The sequence below is a fragment of the Cucurbitaria berberidis genome (genome assembly GCF_010015615.1).
Source record: "Cucurbitaria berberidis CBS 394.84 unplaced genomic scaffold K460scaffold_6, whole genome shotgun sequence".
Classification (NCBI taxonomy): domain Eukaryota; kingdom Fungi; phylum Ascomycota; class Dothideomycetes; order Pleosporales; family Cucurbitariaceae; genus Cucurbitaria; species Cucurbitaria berberidis.
The window spans coordinates 173,500-192,546 of NW_024468940.1; the positions used below are offsets into that span (position 1 = coordinate 173,500).

General features: G+C 52.2%; 7 protein-coding genes across 7 annotated transcripts; 6 read left to right on the forward strand and 1 right to left on the reverse strand.

The window, feature by feature from the left end:
* Positions 1 to 1,109: 1,109 nt before the first annotated feature.
* K460DRAFT_295034 (uncharacterized protein) lies at positions 1,110 to 2,774 on the forward strand (the record flags this gene model as incomplete). The annotated part of the gene is made up of 1 exon (XM_040929531.1): positions 1,110 to 2,774. One exon carries the CDS (start codon positions 1,110 to 1,112, stop codon positions 2,772 to 2,774), a length of 1,665 nt encoding a protein of 554 aa, XP_040783228.1.
* A 3,901-nt stretch (positions 2,775 to 6,675) lies between these two features.
* On the reverse strand, positions 6,676 to 7,215 carry K460DRAFT_294632 (uncharacterized protein; the record flags this gene model as incomplete). Its single annotated transcript, XM_040929505.1, has 3 exons — positions 6,676 to 6,920; positions 7,022 to 7,056; positions 7,163 to 7,215. The coding sequence occupies 3 exons, from the start codon at positions 7,213 to 7,215 to the stop codon at positions 6,676 to 6,678; spliced, it is 333 nt and encodes a 110-aa protein (XP_040783229.1).
* A 798-nt stretch (positions 7,216 to 8,013) lies between these two features.
* K460DRAFT_359247 (uncharacterized protein) lies at positions 8,014 to 8,631 on the forward strand (the record flags this gene model as incomplete). The annotated part of the gene is made up of 1 exon (XM_040932184.1): positions 8,014 to 8,631. One exon carries the CDS (start codon positions 8,014 to 8,016, stop codon positions 8,629 to 8,631), a length of 618 nt encoding a protein of 205 aa, XP_040783230.1.
* A 167-nt stretch (positions 8,632 to 8,798) lies between these two features.
* K460DRAFT_436171 (uncharacterized protein) lies at positions 8,799 to 9,688 on the forward strand (the record flags this gene model as incomplete). Its single annotated transcript, XM_040938407.1, has 1 exon — positions 8,799 to 9,688. Exon 1 carries the CDS (start codon positions 8,972 to 8,974, stop codon positions 9,686 to 9,688), a length of 717 nt encoding a protein of 238 aa, XP_040783231.1. The 5' UTR covers positions 8,799 to 8,971.
* Positions 9,689 to 10,117: 429 nt separating this feature from the next.
* K460DRAFT_370639 (uncharacterized protein) lies at positions 10,118 to 12,975 on the forward strand. The gene has a single exon (XM_040934203.1). The coding sequence runs from the start codon at positions 10,128 to 10,130 to the stop codon at positions 12,711 to 12,713; it is 2,586 nt and encodes an 861-aa protein (XP_040783232.1). The 5' UTR covers positions 10,118 to 10,127; the 3' UTR covers positions 12,714 to 12,975.
* A 519-nt stretch (positions 12,976 to 13,494) lies between these two features.
* On the forward strand, positions 13,495 to 14,870 carry K460DRAFT_190691 (uncharacterized protein). Its single transcript, XM_040927116.1, has 2 exons — positions 13,495 to 13,739; positions 13,801 to 14,870. Exons 1-2 carry the CDS (start codon positions 13,592 to 13,594, stop codon positions 14,457 to 14,459), a joined length of 807 nt encoding a protein of 268 aa, XP_040783233.1. The 5' UTR covers positions 13,495 to 13,591; the 3' UTR covers positions 14,460 to 14,870.
* A 472-nt stretch (positions 14,871 to 15,342) lies between these two features.
* K460DRAFT_410086 (NADPH-cytochrome P450 reductase-like protein) lies at positions 15,343 to 18,857 on the forward strand (the record flags this gene model as incomplete). The annotated part of the gene is made up of 6 exons (XM_040937330.1): positions 15,343 to 15,454; positions 15,534 to 16,177; positions 16,228 to 17,175; positions 17,232 to 18,288; positions 18,359 to 18,779; positions 18,833 to 18,857. 6 exons carry the CDS (start codon positions 15,343 to 15,345, stop codon positions 18,855 to 18,857), a joined length of 3,207 nt encoding a protein of 1,068 aa, XP_040783234.1.
* Positions 18,858 to 19,047: the final 190 nt, after the last annotated feature.

Here is a 19,047-nt window from a genome sequence, read left to right on the forward strand (position 1 = left end):
GCAGCTGGCCGCAACCCGAGCAACTCTCTCGATTCTCAAACTCAGAACCCTCAACCGAGTGCTGCAAGCCCGGTCGCGATTGCCCTATCCCAAGTTACAAGGTGAGTCAACGCCCGGGCGCTCTTTCCCTCCTTCACCACCACCACCACCATCGCTTCAGCCTGGGCCGCAAAGCGTATCCAAAAGGATACGGCAGCACTGTGTGACTGTTTCGCTACTTTGGTCCTCTGTACCACCCTCTCCACAGTGCCGGGCTGCTGCACCGCTACTGTCCGGCGTCGCTCGCCTCGCTGGTTACCTACCTGTGCGCCACACTCATGCAACCAACCCTTCAACCGCTCGACCCTTTACGTCCGCGGACCGTGTGCTGACATAGCTCCCTCAGATTCCACCTCGGAACTCCAGCCACGAGCGCCCACCGCATTTCTCACCAAGAGTCCCGAAATAGCTCTCCTGCAACTCTCTCCTCCCTTTCACATCCGTCGATAGCCATCCCTTTGCATCTTGTCTCTACACACAGCACCGACTCGCTAGAGCAGTGGCGAGCATAGCCGACTGCGAGAATAGCCGTGTCCCGGTGAGCAACATCTCCCAGAGGGTCTCTTTTGTATATCAACAGCGCGTCTGACGCTTCTTATGCAGACAAACACTAGCCTACCTTAACAACCACAAGAGGCTTGCTAGCGAGTATCAGGCATCACAGGTGAAGCCGCTTAGCTTGCTCACCGTGTCCTTGTGCACACCAGATAACAATCGCCTGCCAGGACCCTTATAGGGTCACAGACCGTCTCGTGCTGCAATCATACTGCAAGCCATCCCTGGAGTGCATTCCTTAGTCACTTGCTCGGGTCGAAGACAAGATCGTTTCAGATCCCAGAGTTCGGGGACCCGCATCGGCCCTCGGCCTCACACATCCACATTCCTGGGTCACTGCAACCTCCAGTGATGCCAAAGCCAAGTAAGTACGCCTCTTGTCACATCACCCACCCTACACTGTCATGAGAACACCCCTTCAGTCTGCCCGCCTTTTCTTATATGGGAGTCTCCTGGTCCTCATCTTCATCTTCCTTGCGTATTTCTGCTCGTCATTTCCAACCGTCATCTCGATCATGTACTACGAGACCATACTGACTGTCCCCCAAGCGGACGCTCTCTTCACTCCTCCATCTTCCTACTCCCCTCAGAAGACCTTCCCAAGGCTGGACCTTGGATTGGACTCACCCTCTGACGACGTATTAGACGCTGATATTTTCGGTATGACTGGGACAGGATCGCCCCAGCCATTTATCAAAGAAGAGGTCGACGACATGGCCTTCAACTCCAACCGCTACCTAGGCCACAACGGATTCGATATGAATCAACAGTACAATAACCCCCAATACAGCTCCAATCATGACAACGTGAACGGTATCAACCCATCCGACCTCACCATGAGTGGAAGCATGATGAACAACCAATTCGGATCGACCAGCTACGTCCAAGGTGCTGCAGGTATCGCAGACGACGAGCTAGCTGATTCGTTGGGCAATTTCGATCAGCACCAAGGCTTCAACGGCTTCAGTCATGAGAACGTAAATCATCAAGACGTCTACCATGGCCACACCGCCAGCTCAAACATCAACCAGATGTATTCGAACACACCGGATGACCTACCCATTCATAGTCCCTTTGTCCACCCGTCAAACTTCGACTTCAACCAATACCAGTCGGCACCGCAGAGAACAGGGTTTCCTGCTAGCGTACCGACTGGCTCCATGCGGCAGCGCATCACTATGAGCAGAACTGGCTCCGATAACCGTGCCCCCATGTCGCCCAAGACGCCAGCCATAGCCGGGCTCCATCTTGGCACTCCCGACTCAGGAAACTTCACAACTCAGCCCATCATGACAAACATGCACCGGCACCAGAAGAGCGTTTCGGGCCAATGGGAAGGCACCCCTGGCAGCCAGCACTCCTGGATCGACTCACCAACAGCATCGCCTCACACCACCACGATGCATCACCAGCAGATTTCTGAAGTCTTGCACTCTGGCAAACACAATTCATTGCCAGCCAAGGTCGATATTGGACAAACCCAGGACGCCAAGAAGCGACGTCGTCGCGAGTCGCACAATTTGGTCGAGCGTCGCCGAAGGGATAACATTAATGAACGCATCCATGATCTGTCTCGGCTCGTGCCTCAACATCGTCTCGAAGATGAAAAGATCCGCAAACACATCAACAACAACGGCCCCATGTCGCCTACCATGACGGCTGGTGGCATGTCACCACCTCAAGCAACGTCACTTCTGGCTGGTGGTAGCGGGCGACGAGCTGCTGGTAACATTACACAAGGACTGCCGATCGAAGAGAAGGACAAAGGACCCAACAAAGGGGACATTCTCAACGGCGCCGTCAGCTGGACCCGTGATCTTATGTGGTTGTTGTACAAGAAGATCCAAGAGTGCGATGATTTGGCTGCACGCCTGCAACATGCCACCGGTGAAGAATGGTCCACCGAGCAGTCCGAAGACGAGAAGCGTATGAAGACTGAGATCATCGACGCCCTCGAGAAGAACGGCACCAGTACTTTCCGCTACTCACGAGGACCGGGCTCAGGCCTGCGGGTACCCAAGCACACCAACCTCTCTGGCGAGCCCCTCAACGGGCTCTCGCCACAAAGCCTTAGTCCGGGCATGCAAAGCACTGGCAGCGGCTCTGGATCCAACCAACAACAGTACTGGTCCAACCAGAGTCTGAAAGAAGAGGACGAGTATGGTATGGACATGGGTTGATGCCTGCCCGACCTTCTCGTTTTCTTGGTTTACTGTTCCCTTCCTCGTCGTCAGTTTTCTACATGTGATACCCCGCGATACCCCCCACCCCTGCTCTTGCATGCTGCTGATGCATATGCTGAAGCGGGATGTAGAGCGACTCAAGACAACCCATTCTCCGCTCACCTCTCACCCCCTCTCTTAGGCGGATATACATCATCGCCCCGACGCCCCACGCTTGGTTCGTACCGTCTCTGCTGGCCCAGGACGGATGGAGCCAGTCACTTGCGGCTTGCATCGGCAATACCCGTCTCTTTACATACATGTTTCCATCTCCATGGCATATCATCACCGGCGTCCCTGGAGTTTCCCATCAGCATGGTCTGTACCACGAAGCGCGAAGGCATTCGCTTGCTCCTGTGGTCAGACTGGGAGTTCATATACCACCTCCTTCATGTGTCACTATCTTTGCTTGCCTCCAAGTTGTGTCCGCAGTCTTGTGGAAGACACTGCAGCTCGTTTGCTTTTTGTTTCATTTCGTTGTCTTCATCTTTTTCGCATACACGAGACATGTATGGTGGCTCATTCATACAATGATGCACATCACCACTCTGCTTTTAATCATGGTTATTTAGGACAGCGCACAGTTGGCATGATTCGGCGCTTTGAGTAGCGGCGTTAAGGGACTCGACGCTAGGGGTGCTGGAATCAAGACTGTTAGATGGTTTGGTGGTCGTCGGATGATGGCACCAGGGTTAGGACGGATACAGGGACTTGCACTCTTTCGCATATTGCTTTACTGCTCATGGGCTTTACTTGTTCAGCTTCAATGTTAGTTTCAATTTAATTCCCTCATTAAACCATCGTCCTATTAATCTGCGTCCTTGACTGAGTGCCTTGTTGGTTTGATGTCAGTGCGTCAAACCCGCGCACAACGCCCTCTTCGTCATGGTAGTAGGCAACCGCCCTATGACTTGACCAAGCCAGCCACCACAGCCTTGCAGCCACGTAACTTTAATCCCGCAGGTGAAAATGTCTTTTGCCTCTTTGCTTCTTCTCAGTCTATTCCTGTCCGGGTCACCGCCAAGGCAAAAGAAAAAGGCTCAGGACACATCAAGGACACTTTTACCATGTCTCTCCCTCCCTCCTCCATCCCAGGCTTAAGCCTAGTCAATATCTATCTGAGACGAGGCATCCCACGCCCCGCAGACTGTGGGCTTTTCCAACCAATCCCTCACCATGTTATGACTACTGCCTAACTAGCTCCACATCTCGTACTGCGGTCCTGGCGAAACCAAGCCAAGGAGTGCTAGTACATGCCACTGCCTAGTAGGCAATTGAGTGAGTGATTATATGGGAGGGAGGGGGGCCTGAGCACAGTGCGTTACCTACCTACCCACCCTTCTAGCTTGTGTGGCTAGCTAGCTAGGTCCTGGGAGGAAAGGAATGGAATGGGGGATTAGGGGTTCGGAGTGGCAAGTCGAGTATAGCACAGCACAGATCTGAAGGCGACGGACAGCGGGGGAAACGGGGTGCGCTAGTGGGCTTTGAGTAGTAGGGGTAGACGGGTAGCAGTTGGATGTTTGACACTACTGCTGTGTGTGTGTTGCTTCATCTCGACCTCGACCGCTAAATTTCTACGTCTTTAGCTACAGCTACTTCTTGCCCTCAAGATTAAGTTCATCACAATTGCTTCTCGCATGTCTTCACGTCTTCAACACCCGATACACGCGCAACCTCGCGTGCACCGCCGGTTCAACCGCAGATGATAACATCCATCCCTCAAACAAGAGGTCATGCACCTTCCACCAAACAAGGAAGTGACAGCTGCCGTGTACGCTGAGCAACTGGTTACCTGGTTGACTTGCATTGCGCGCCCGCCGTGCCTCCCTCCCTCCCTCTCCCCCCTCATGGAAGGGCAAGGATGTCTCACGCCGTGTTAATCTAGCATGTCAGTGAGAAGTGTTGCGGCATTCAAGGTCTCATGGGAAGAGTGGGTCTGTGTCTGGGTTCTTTGTTCTGCTGCTGTGATGCGTTGTGTTATGGAAGGGGGGCGGGTGGGGAAGCGCAACGCAAGTGCTAAACTATTAGTCTGCTGTTGTATGTATGTAGGAGTTGCTGCTATATGATAGTCACTATAGTCTTCCATCTCGCGAGACATGATCAGTGTTTGAATGCGGTATTACCTATCGCAGGGGTCTTAGAATCGGTCCTCTACAACCGCTCTCTCACTCTCTTTGATAAACCTACCTTGGTTGCGATAGCCGTTTGAGCTAGTATTAGCTTCGTCATACTACTTCCCGCTATGCAGGTGTCCGAGACATTGGCTCAACGAGACCGGGTTCCCCTCGCTGCGGTACCAAGTTTGCCATTAGGGTGGACTTCGAACACCACTGCAAAGCCAATTGGTATCGCCAAAACGGTACTGACATCTGCGGCGTACCACACTGCACCCGCATAGCCGATCAAAGAATCGATAATGATAACGAACTATCATAGTATGTACTGATATGCTCTAGAGGTGTCTTTTTGTCCGCCCGTTGAGATCCTGTTAGCATCACGGCCATAACTCCCCCGCCCAGACCCAGCAATTCCATCGCTAAACCCCATGATGGATGCTAGTGTTCTAGAAGTCTATCGCGCACTCTGGCCTCCCTCGCACGACCCCAGATCCTCACCACGCCCACTAGCAAAAGCATCTGCCACACACGTCACCCTGTACCGAACATCAGATGCCACCATCTGTTTCAAGCTCGTCGTGCACACTGAGCGCAAATGCCATAGCGCCATCGTCGAAGCTCGGACGTCCAAGGTTGAGGGGTCATCGGCAGTGTCAGCGAGCCGGCTGTGCGACGTTGCACTCACCCGTCTACAGATCGGCAAGAGGCTTTCTAGATCTGGTCCGCGGGGATGAAAGGTGTCTCATTCGGGGTGGACGTGGCCATATCGTAGAGCGCGACAGTGCGGTTGCTGCGCTCGTTTGGTTGACAGATGTGGAGCAATGTGGCTGTGGAGTGTTGGCATATTGCTGTTGAGTAGCATATATTGGTACTGCTATGGGTGTGTGAAAGTCCGTTGCAGAGTCATTGTGGCTCAAGCAGATGCTGTGTTACCTACACTGCCTCGGACGACCTGCTCTTGCGTGATCGGGTACAACAGCTTCGTCGTCTACAGCATCTGTCAAGCTGTCACTTCTGAATGTCTTGCCCTAGCTCCTATCTTGGATCATCCCTTTCGTCCATATGCCAGCCTCATCAGTTCCAATTCCTCGTCCAGCCCTTGTCTCGTCTCATGCTTCTAAGCGGGATGCAAGCCGTCGTGATGTAACCTGTCAAATCTGCAGCTCGCCAGGAAAGGGCCGGAGGTTGTTTCCGCAGATGACGATTATGTCGGCTGATAACAAGAGCGTGCCACGGAAGAGTAGGCATCGCAAGGTCAGTGTGCGCTCGGTTGTTCGGATGCTGCCGAACCGCTGACCAGGAGACAAAGTACCCCTCATTCCCAAGATACATCGGGGTACCTAGGATCCGCGAGGCTTATCTTGCGCTTGGGGTTGCGATGGCTGGGTTGAGGTTGCAGTCGCAGCACTAGAACTATCGCCATCGCTACCGAAGCCTAGATTTTTGAATGAGTCAGGGGCCATGAGGTTCCTAAACATCCAAAATGGTTAGCAAAGTCCTTATCGAAATTCTATTCTGGGTAGCGATGAGCCCCGTTCGCTTGGTGCCGAGGCGGTGTGACGAGATGGGTCGGGAGAACTGGTATTGTAGCGACTACCTCGGAGAACCGATGTGCGGAAAGGGCTGAAGCTATGCCGATTTGATAACTCAGACGTTTCAGAACTTGACAAGACCTCAGGAATGAGAGATGAAGCATCTCTCCCTTGCCTCTACTCTAAAGTATCCCGAATACCTGGTCCATATCACTCTGACAGGTCGGTATCACAAGGCTCTCCCTCCCTTGCTTGCGTGGATTGAGACGAATGATAGATGTCGGGGAGCGTGTGGCTGGGCAACAAAGACATTTGGTGTAAAGATTCGTGATGTACGTACCGATCCATCCGGCAGGTGAGGTATGATTTGGAGAGGTTGCGGCACTCAGGGTCGTTCGTCCCACGGTGGGATTTGATGCATCGTAGGTATGAGAGCATAATACTCTTACATTCGCCTGGAATGCAAGGTCAGTCATCAGTGCTGTGCGGCGGACACGGATTGGGGAAACGCTGATGGTAGGTAAATGGTATTGCGAACGAGAGTGGGTAAGGATACCGTCATGGTCAAGTGGAAAGGAACCGCGCTCGGGCCTATTGACAGTCATAATTAGCAAATGAACTTTACAGTTGAATCAAATTGTGTGAAATCGGGTTATGGTTGCGACGCGTGTTGCTGAAGATTTGGGGTGTATCTTACGGATTCGGCTTGTAAACTTTCTGTCCCAGTCCTGCTCCTCCGAAGTTGCTCATTGCGCTTTGAGGTGCTCACAAAAGGTAGTGCACAAAGATTCGGGAGTCCGTCAAGGCGTGCTGAGGTACAATGGTCGGTGGTAGAGCTGGTGATGCGTTTCTGGTGGAGTGATGAAGTTGGGGTGATGTAAGTTGGCCTGTGCGCTATAGTTTTCCCCATCATCCCTGCCGTTTCGGGATGACGTGCATTGTGCATCTCCATCGCAGGCTCAACATCAATACGCAGAAGACAAGCACATAACGCACTTGAACCAATTAGCCGCCAAACAACAGCATGAAGAATACACCTCTCGAAATTCTCTAAATCGGCAACCTCGTGTGCAGCAAGATCTGAAAACCTTCCAAAATAACAAACAACTATACAAGTCACTAGGATTAGAAGTCGCGCATATGGAACGCCAAAGGATCTTGATATGTCCTCCCCGATATGAACAGCCAGAAGCCATCGGCCCAAGTAGGTAACACGCTGTCGCAGCCACATTGAGCTCGGCAACTTACCAACCTGGGCGGCATTAATCTAATGTGATCGCTGTACGGACTTGGCCTTAAACTATCAAGCTATTATAACCTCAGAGGGAAGTGTGGGTGACTAAGGACATTTACTCTACCTAAGGTCAGCCCTCTACAGCCGCGCCGTCACAGTACTGGCATGGATTATCTTTCGTCCCTTTCACTCTTGCGTGCACTGGGAGCTGCGACAGACTCAGCCATTCACTTTCTATCCAGAAGCAGCTCGCCCCCTTTAATGGCCAATCCATGCTTTTTGCTCCCACCAAAATAAACATCCCACTTTCCACCATGCCACACTCAACCTCACTTACGCCACGATCTAATTCTGGCTCCACACCAAGCGTAGATACCGCGCAAAGCTGTTCACTTGAAGCGTTCACCAAGCTCGCAGCATTCATTAGCGGGGCTCCATGGACAACCTTATCAGCAATCATGAGTGCTGGATCGGAGGACCAGCTCAAAGAGACTCTGGCGAGCGTTGACCTTTCAGACCCACAAATTCAACCCAGCACATCCGTCACCACAACATGTCAACTTATTCACAAGTGGCTAGAAAGATACGGCCAACGTTCAGCAGCTAGCAGGGACCTCATCCCGTTATCTCTGCTTCTTCTCCTCAAATTTGGAGTCCAGAATGGCGCCACAGGTGCACTGCTGAAGTGCAACGATAGCGTTCGGCTTGTCGTTGCTTTGAAGATCGCGTTTGGGAATACCTCCGATAGCTGGATGACGCTGAAGCCTTGGGAGAAACAGACTGGTGTTTTAGCCGAGCTTATCACGAAAGCTGAACCCTTATTCCTAGGGGTATTAGACTGGGGGACATGGGTGCAAAACGACGAGTTCACTGACTTCGTGGCGAGGTTGGACATGCTTTGGGCTATAGTATTCAATAAATACGAATCGTAGGAGACACGTGAACCAGAACCATTGTGCAGATGTGGAAATAAGGCATTCGTGTGTGAAGACTTAGCCTTGAGCTAAGGGTGACATTCAATCTAGCTATACATTGTTGTCGCCGTGTTCTGTTGGAATTCGTTAGTTGTTTCATCATTTTCATTCTATTACTCTACGATGCCTTGTTAGCTCACAATGTACGATTCTCCTCACATAACCGAGATTTCTATCTTTCACATTGTTCACTCCCGCCTCAATATAAACTCTCCTGCTCTCCTCCAACCTCACTATCTGTGTGCACCTCCTATACTGACGATCTCCGCCTCAACTCATACACAGCACCCTGGCTAACATGTCTCCGCGAGCAAAACTCACCATTCTCACGACTAATAAAGCCACTGCCAAGCCGCCTCAGCCCTACACAGCAGCCTTTCTCGCCCGCCTCAGCACATTCATCCTGCACGCCCCGCTTGACATTGTGAGCTCCATCTTCACATTGTCTTCGAAGTGTGATGGTGAGCCCCTGAGAATCGATCCGAACTGCATGGCATTACAACCTGATACACTAACGTCAGCAACCTGTCAACGCCTCCTCCGCATGCTAAACTTGCCTGTTGCCCACGCGAGTCCTTCTACCATCCCCTTAGCTCTTCATCTGTTGTTTCGCTTCCGCCTTGCTTCCCATGGTGAAGATGCAAGTGACGCTTCGAGTGATGGTATGGGTGACGGTGTGCTCGTTGCTGTCTCCATCTACATTGCGTACAAGTGGCTCATGGATGGTGGTGAAGAAAACACAAAGCGCTGGACGGAGGCACTGGGAATGAACAACGAGTATTTTGTCTATACAGAGATACAGCTCTTGGGTAGAATTGAGTATCGGGTCTGGGTACAAGATGAGGAGTATGTAGGGTTCAAAGGAAAAGCAGAGGAGCTGTGGGAGGGGGTATTCAAGAAGGCGGCACGGCCGACTGTTCCACCTTCTTTGAGAACTAAGGCTAGATTGTTAGCGGCGGCGGCAGAAGCTGCTGCTGTTGCTGCAGCAGCAAAGCTCAGGGCTTTGCCCCTGTAGGCCAATTCAAGGTGCTTTCCCGGTGCCTTGAGTGCCCAAGGACCAAGGAGAATTCATATCACGAACACTGTTCGCTGTATAATATGAAAGCGAATAGAGACATATGCTTGTGTGACCGATACTAGTCAAAACCTACAGATATCAAAAATCTAGTTGTGCGCATGAAGAATATCGTACCTGTCATGCCCCGGAATATAGGTCTTAAAACCCTACCCAAGCAGTAAAGATTAGTGAACATACCCCCATCAAGCAAAATTGAGATTAGAACTGCGTCATAGTTGTCGATGAATTGTCATGCTGGCAGCCCTCGGAAGTGCATGTCAATGTGGAGTGAAGGAGCCAGCTCTTTCGAGCTAGATTCTCCGCGTCCTCCGCAGCTCGCTTCTTTCCCCGCCATGAGCTGCACCTGCCCCATCCATCCCTCTTCCACCCAATTGGAATGGCCGTGCCACTACCACCGGCGTCCAACCTCCACGCCATCCTCCTCGTCACCAAATCGCGTTCTCTTGGCCCTCGACTCGTGTTCCATTATCCGCCGCTGTCGCCGTCGGCAGCCGCCCTTGCTGCGGCCAAGGATCCAGCCTGGTTCCGCAATGAAACATCAACGGCAAGCGTCGACTCGCGCAGCTCAGACAGCGAGTGGGACAGCAGCACAGATAGCGACGACGAATATGATATCGAATTGGGCAGTCGCACGAGCGGTGGCCGCGGATCGGGCAGGACATTGACAGGCTCAAACTACCGTGAGCGCGACAGATTGAAGCTTGGCACGGGAGCATGGGGCAAGCAAGAGACGATTGATGAGGAGGATGTTGATAATGATAATGGCGAAGAGCATCGTGTTCATGGACGGAAAGCAGGCGACCATGATTGGGAAACTGTACTTGGCTTCAAGACCGATGCACTAGAGAAGATGCTGAGCCCAAGCAAAGAGTTTAATAAGCGGAGGTTCGAGCTAGGTGTTGAGAGCATTGTTTTTGTTGGTGCGCCCATGTTTGTAAGAGACGACGGCTTGTGGAAGAAGCTCAAGCGAAAGAAGAAGAAACGGTCAGAGAAAGAGAAGCTTGAAGACGGTGATCTGGTGAAGAACCTGACCAGCTCAGAGGACGAGGATGCTAATTCACCCAAAGATCCTGTAAAGCCTGCCCCAGAACCTTTCATTTACCCTGCAGGGTTTGAGCCGGGCTATGGTCATGGGTCAATGTCCGGCGCAGCATCTGAAGCCGGTTCAGACACGCGCAGCAACTCGACCACCCAGGACAACAATCCAGACATGACCATGTTCAACGTCGTGTTTGTACTGAATCCACCTGTGCTGGAGTACCAGCAGCGCGTCAAAGAAATGTACGACAACGTCACGCGCAAATACGCCAAAGCGCTCAAGTACGAGGAAGCACGCCTCCAATACGTTTGGAAAGAGTCGAAACGCATCATTGATATCAAGCAGCGCGCGAAGGAAACCAATGAGTCCCTCACTGCGACCTGGCGCAAGATTGTTAGCACATCGCCGCTCGCCAAGTCCATCGCCATCATGTTCGATGCCATCTCTCATGACAAGATAGCGCACATCCACTTCGATGCCACTTTCAACACCTCTTTTCAGATACCACAAGCCGACTCGACGCCATATCTGCCCAACTCGTTGGAACCGCAGATGCCTGGCCTCTGGCTCACGACTTCAAACGTGGTGCTAGAGGATGACGAGGCACCCATGACACAGCACGCAACATTGCTACTACTCGAGGATACAGAAACCTTGATCAAGGACCTTGGCGGCGAGTCAACTGGTAATGCTGCAGCCATTGCGTTCTACATACGTAACATCATTCCTACCAAATCACTTTTGAAGATATCAAAACGACACAATATTCTAGCACAGGATATGGAATATATAGCGAGCCACCTGGTGTACTGGCGCCGCGCACGCCTCATCGCTCCGCTATCGCCACGAGACACTTATATCGTCAGCCCGAACGCAGACATGACCGTTCTACCTGCCGCCATCACAGTCTACGCTCAGCGCTTTCCAACCCTTCCCACGTTGCCAAAAGTGCTCAGTATGCTGTCCGGCACACCTCGACCATTCAGGAATTTCATACCTACTGCTGAGCACCGTGAAGCGTACATGGAGATTTTGGCGTGGCTCATGCGTGGAGGGTGGGTAACACAGTTACGAACATTTGCATGGGTGCGTGTTACGCCGGAGATCAAAGCACAAGTTGCTGCGGATATGGAGTCGGAAGAACGTATCAAGAAAGCAGAGGAAGCAAGGAAGGAATTACTAAGCGACAACGACTCGGCCGCTGAGATCATGATCCCGAACAAGCGCAATAGTTTACTATCCTTGGCTTCGGCGAGATCTACGACGCCGCTCCGACGCTCACGCAGAGATAAAGATATGAGCGCCGACGGGCAAGAAGACATGGAAAGCAGTAGGATCCTGAGCCCCAGACTCACAGCCTCTGCAGCAGTGAACTATCGCGGAATCCCAGCTCGACCTGGATCCGACACAGGAAGCGCCAGCAGCCAGCTTACAGCCATTGCGCTGAATTCGTCACAAAGACCTGAGTCGCCATTGCATCTTGGACTCAGAGACGCGAAGCCACATCGCTCTTCGCCACTCCATGTGAAGCACACATCCCCATCTCGCGAGTCAGTAGTTTCTTCCACCTCACCAGCAGACACACCTCCGCCTCCCAATCCTAAAGACTTCACACACTCTACTGTTCTTTCTCCCCAAAAGGCATCGTCTCTAGAAGCGCGGTGGCTCGAGAAGATTGGAGAAACTTTCGAAGACACCAACATCATCGCTACAAATCCTAGCCCGCCGAAGCACGGCGATGGTGGATTAGGGGTTACGGGCAAAGAGTTGAGAGAGAGCTGGTTAATGCTTTTGAGACATCTGGACGGCAAGCATGCGATTGAGGATGTATCCTCTAGAGAAGGTATAAAGAGGAAGAGAGTTGCTGTACTATTCAATGCAGTGAGAGAAAGGGGATGGCTAGTTATTACGAGGCACTGGTAGAGGCTAGTCTCGCCTACAGAGGAAAGAGATATTTGGGAAATGTTGAGGTTGGAGGTGCTACTTCGCCTACGCTTTTGCATTGCGCGTGCACTATTTTAATACCCAACTGAGGTTGAGGCGACTTGTTGTTCTAGGCGGCTTTGGTTCTCAATATCTCGCGAGTCGGTGTGGTGGTTAGTTTCACAACGTTATTTATCACATCGGCGGTGACAGTCTATGGATACGTAGAATGTTACTAATTAATAATGAAGGAGGTTTCGTACTTTATGGATATTTCCTAGGACTCTTAAATGTTTTTCTTCATCTGCCTCTCTTATACACCTTGAAGACGCAACGCCTACCCCAAAAACCATAGCACGACCTAACCCTAAATCTCCATCCCTATTAGCAAACGAAAACACCGGCAAAGGCATATGTTTTCTTGGCTGAGATAGCATTGTCTTCATCGCAAGAACATCAACATTCATGCCCCAGGCCCCGCCCCCGCCACGCACTCACGTGATGCTGTGTTGACAGGAGTGTTTTCACCAGCAAACCCCACCACCACCATCAGTTGGGTGTGATGGTATGCGTCCGTTCGTCGGCGGCAGCCTGTACGGGAATGCGACCGTCCTGTGCAGGCACCCGAGGCCCAGCGCGATTGGATCTTGGAAGAAACCTGAAACACGGGCAAGAATGTCCATGACGGAAGCGTCCAAACATGCAGCGGCTGGTTGGCCCACGACCCACGGCCATCGGTCAAGAAGAACACAGGCTCAGCTCATCTCCAGGCCTACCACGGCTGTAACCATGGTCTTTTGTAGAACCGCGCCCTGTCTTTTCCATCCCTACCACCGTCGTCTCCTCTAGTCCGCCTTAGACCCTCCGACTCTGCGACCATGTTGTCGTCGGCTGCGCACCGCTTGTTGCTCGCGCAGCTCTTCGCTTTAGCTGCTGCGGCACACCGAGATTGGTGGCTGCAGGGACTCCCCAGTTGCTGGCAGAGCTGTCTGAGCAGTACAGACCAAGGCTGCAGTTCGACCAAGTGTGAGTCGCAGCCCCAAACACCCAACGCTGACCGAGAGCGACGCTGACGAGCCGCACCCAGGCATCTGCAAGACAACCGACAACAGCGCTTCATACCTCCCCGATGCCGTCTCGTGCGCCGTGTCCCAGTGTGACGCAGACGAATGGGCCCTCGACCTGGTCCTCGGGCCCCTCCAGCTCTACTGCACCGCAATAGACTGTCCCATACCTGACCAGGTCATGGAGAGCGCGTCCGCAGCGGCTACCGAGACCAGGGAGCCAACCCAGACGACACCCAAAGCCCAAACTTCAACCAAGACGAAGAAAAGCACACATCAGACTACGAACCGAAGCGACAAAGGGCAAGACTTGACGAGCACAGTCAAAACAACAATTACAAGGACCACGACGGATGGCGACGGGAACACACTTCAAGTGATTGTGCCTATCGTTATGGGCCCAACAGGCATCAGCACGGGCAAGATGGTTACCTCTACTGTCGAAGGCCGGGCGAGCTCAACCAGAGCGCCTTCCTCAACACCAGCATCACCCAGCCCTACTACTGCTCAAGCTCCCAGTGTTGCATCTTCTTCGTCAGCACAAAGTTCGAGAGAAACGGAGCGTCCAGCGGGTGGGAACGGCAGCCCGTTCGAAAACATGCAGGCTGGAGCAGGCACATGGTCCGTCTCTGGACCACTCCTTGGCTTGGGAGCTCTTGCCGTACTGTTCGCGAGACTGTGATGGTTGGGATTACCAGCGAAGAGGTACATAATGATGACTTTAGTAATGGTACATATGATGCAAATGAGGGACGATACCAAGGTTTACACGTTGGCTATACTATAGCCGTAATGCGACTACTTCACAATACTAGCTCTCATCGCTGCATGTGAAGAGATGGCATTCCGAGCGACGCTTGTCAATCTGGCTTACTAGCTACTTCGGTCATCTCACGATCGTCTTTATCCTTGTTATTTTCGCCATATAGTCTAGCAGGACGTGGTGCATTAAGCAGTACAACGTGCCCAGTCGCATAGATGATGGATCCAAACAGCCCTGGCCAGTCACAACGCGCACGTTGCCAAGCCTCGTTGATCTCCGAAGGTGGTTCAGCAGGACCTCCCACAGCACAGCTCACTTCTAGTTTCTAGTTGCCCTCTCGCAAGCTGCACCCTTTTGAACATTGGCAACCTCTATTCGATCGGAGCTTTGCGAGGTCCAAATACTACTGTCGCACCCCCTGCCTCGGCCGACGAAACGACCCTCCGACCAGGTGGGGAGCCTCGGACGGCTACCTTACCCAAAGCAGAGTCAACAAATCAACGTTTGGAGAATTGGCTTCAAGCACCGAGGCATCTTTCTTACGAGCCTCAACGAGCCTCAGGTGGCCCCAGCGCATCAAGGAAGCTTCGTTCGGAGCACGCGAAACGGGGTTTGCTCGAGTTTCGGTGCGTCATTTAGTTGACGTGTCTTATCCGAGAGAAATTAGCAAAATGCTGATATGATATAGGTCGACGTCGTTGCCCTTAAGAGATTTACCTAGTCAATCGATACCTTCAACCACTTTGCTGATTCGTTCTTGTGCAATTTTTTCACTGGTTTTTCTTGGTTTATTACAAGCGACATGGAACTCGAAACGATACCCGGCCCTCCTGGCCTACCCATTGTAGGCAACATTGCAGACATTGATGCGCAGAACACAATTCTATCTCTCTGCAACTTGACATCAAAATATGGTAGGTGTCTCCTTCCACATCACGGGGAACAAAGATGGATCGCGAATCTCTTCAGAAAGCAGACGGCTGACCAATCCAGGACCACTATGGAAGTTCTATATCGGCAGCGCGGAGCGGATCGTGATCGGGTCACAAGCCCTGATGGACGAAGTGTGTGATGAAGAACGCTTCTCCAAGATCATAGCAGCCTCGCTCGGCCAAGTTCGGAACGGAGTCCATGATGGACTTTTCACGGCGACAGGGCCGCAAGAAAAGAACTGGGGCATTGCGCATCGTGTTCTTCTCCCCCAACTTGGCCCATTGGCCATTCGTAACATGTTCAGCGAGATGCACGATATCGCCTCCCAGCTTGTCATGAAGTGGGCAAGACATGGACCTAATCACACTATACAGGTCGTAGATGACTTCACGCGCTTGACGCTGGATACAATTGCACTGTGTGCCATGGATTACCGCTTCAATTCGTATTACACCCAGCGCATGCATCCATTCGTAGACGCAATGGCCGATTTCCTGAAGGTCAGTGGTGATCGAGCGAGGAGGGACGCAATCACACAGATGTTCTACCGTGCCGAATCACAAAAGTACTGGGATGACATCGAGTTATTGCGGAAAACGAGTCAGGATGTCATCAAGACAAGAAGAGAAAACCCCACCGAGAAGAAAGATCTGCTGAATGGCATGTTGAATGGAGTTGATCCAAAGACGGGTGAGAAGATGACTGTAAGTCCCATTTGCCCGCGATTCTACAACTCTCATGTTGACTTCAACAGGACGAAAGTGTGATTGACAATATGATCACATTTCTCATCGCTGGCCACGAAACGACTTCAGGTCTTTTATCATTCACCTTTTATTACCTTCTCAAGAACGCGTCTGCGTACAACACTGCACAGCAGGAGGTGGATGACGTGATTGGGAAGAGTCCTATCACTGTCGACCATCTCTCGAAACTTCCGTATTTGAACGCAGTGCTTCGTGAGAGCCTCCGTCTTTCGCCAACTGCGCCATCAATAGGCTTCACCGCGAACGAAGACACCGTCATGGGCGGAAAGTTTGCTGTTAAAGCTGGTACCCCTATCATCGCAGTCTTCCCAATGGTTCATCGTGATCCAATCGCATACGGCGAAGATGCAGAAGAGTTCCGACCGGAGCGTATGCTCGATGACGAGTTTGAGCGCCGGAACAAAGAGTTCCCGAACTGCTGGAAGCCTTTTGGTAACGGCATGCGAGCCTGTATTGGTAGACCGTTCGCGTGGCAAGAGGCGCTGCTCGTACTGGCTATGCTCTTGCAAAACTTCAACTTTACCATGGAGGACTCGTCGTATCAGCTGCAAATCAAGCAAACGCTCACCATCAAGCCGAAGGGCTTCTATATGCGCGCACACCTACGGAACCACGTCTCCGCTACAAGCCTTGAGCGAGCGCTGTCTTCCGCCACGATCACCGACCCGCCTCCGGCTAAGGGCACTCTGGGAGGTAGGAAAGCGAGGACAGTAACAGGCAAACCTATGGCCATCTACTACGGTTCAAATACTGGCACTTGCGAAGCCCTCGCAAACCGACTCGCCAGTGATGCTGCGAACCATGGCTTCAGGGCTGATGTCGTGGATACCTTAGACTCTGCACGAGAGAATCTGCCAACAGATAAGCCGATTGTCATCATCACAGCTTCTTACGAAGGGCAGCCTGCTGATAACGCGGCGCATTTTGTCAACTGGGTAAAGATCCTAACATACAAACTTCATAAGATACTCTGACTGACTTCGCCTTGTAGGTTGGTGCTCTCAAGGAGACAGAGCTGGACAATGTGTCTTACTCGGTATTCGGCTGCGGCCACCGTGACTGGGCCAAGACTTTCCACAAAGTACCAAAGTACCTCAACAGCACATTGGAGAGCCGCGGCGCTACGAGGTTAGTGGAGATGGGCTCTACTGATGCAGCGCAGGGTGACATCTTCACTGATTTCGAGACGTGGGAAGACAAGGTCTTCTGGCCCGCCATGCGGGAGAAGTACGGGTCGGCTGAGGCCGATGGTGATTCCCTTGAGACGACTCTCGACGTTGAAGTTTCATCACCGCGATCATCAACGCTGCGTCAAGATGTTCAAGAGGCTCGGGTTGAGGAAGTCGAAGTTCTCTCGGGTTCCGGCGTGGCGGAAAAGAGGCACATCGAGATCAGTCTTCCATCAGACATGACATACTCTGCTGGCGACTACCTCGCCATTCTTCCCCTTAACCCGAAAGAGAACATTCATCGCGCAATGAGATACTTTGGTCTGTCATGGGATAGCTCGCTCACCATATCCTCCGCCGGACCCACGACACTTCCCACAGATACACCCATCAGCGCCATGGATGTTCTTGGTGCTTATGTCGAGCTTGCCCAACCGGCGAGCAAGCGCAATCTTCTCGCTCTTCTGGAGGCAACGAGCGACGACGGCACTAAGAAGGAACTCGCACGCCTTGGCGACGAAGCCTTCACCGAAGAAATTACCACGAAACGTGTCTCTATCCTCGACCTCCTCGAGCGCTTTCCTTCCGTTCAGCTGCCACTCGGCGTCTTCCTTAAGATGCAGCCGCCCATGCGCGTCCGACAGTACAGTATTTCCTCGTCGCCGCTCTGGAATTCAAACAATGTCACCCTCACATACGCAGTCGTCGACCAACCTGCCTTGAGCGGGCAAGGCCGATATGTCGGCGTTGCGACTAATTATCTATCCAATCTCACACAAGGGGATAAGTTGCATGTCAGTGTGCGTGCGTCGCATCAAGCGTTCCATTTGCCAAAGGACGCGAAGAAAGTGCCGGTGATTATGATTGCTGCAGGAACTGGTAAGTCTAGTTTTATCCATCACATGCAAAATAACAGGAAGAGATTCGTCGTATTAACTTGACGATGCAGGTCTCGCCCCCTTCCGCGGCTTCATTCAAGAGCGCGCCGCCCAGCTCGCAGCTGGTCGTACCCTCGCACCGGCCATCCTCTTCTACGGCTGCCACGGGCCAGACAGCGACCTACTCTATCCCGACCTGCTCAAACGCTGGGAACAACTCGGCGCCGTATCTCTTCGCTACGCCTTTTCCCGCGCAGCAGAACAGTCCGAAGGCTGCAAGCACGTTCAAGACCGCCTTTACCACGACCGCGCCGACATCGTGGAGCAGTTCGAAGCTGGCGCCAAGTTATTTGTTTGCGGCAGTCGAGGCGTGGGCGAAAATGTGCAGGAGGTTTTGATTAAAATTGCCAAGGAGCGGGCGAGGGAAGTGCAGGGTAGGGAGGTGGATGATGCGAAGGCCAGGGAATGGTTTGAAGGGTTGCGGAATGAGAGGTATGTTGGAAACGATACGCATATTGAAAGATGCGATGAGCTAACGAAGATAGGTTTGCGACGGATGTGTTTGCATAAAGCATTATGAAGCAAGGACAGGATTAAGCCGCAACGGGACAATGCTCTTTTAGTCCTTCATCGACGCGGATTAAAACTGTTTTTGGTCAATGTTTTACTCGCATTCTTTGCCAGGCTCTAAATTGGGTGTTGCTACAGCACCTTGAACAATGGACCTGCGGCGCATACTGATAGTAGCAATGATATTCAA

Excerpts from the sequence above, each read along its gene's own strand:
- K460DRAFT_370639 (XM_040934203.1), top strand. The coding sequence starts at position 10,128 with ATGGCCGTGCCACTACCACCGGCGTCCAACCTCCACGCCATCCTCCTC.
- K460DRAFT_190691 (XM_040927116.1), top strand. The coding sequence starts at position 13,592 with ATGTTGTCGTCGGCTGCGCACCGCTTGTTGCTCGCGCAGCTCTTCGCT. Across the intron at positions 13,740-13,800 it reads AGGCTGCAGTTCGACCAAGT|GCATCTGCAAGACAACCGAC; the intron begins GTGAGTCGCAGC and ends AGCCGCACCCAG.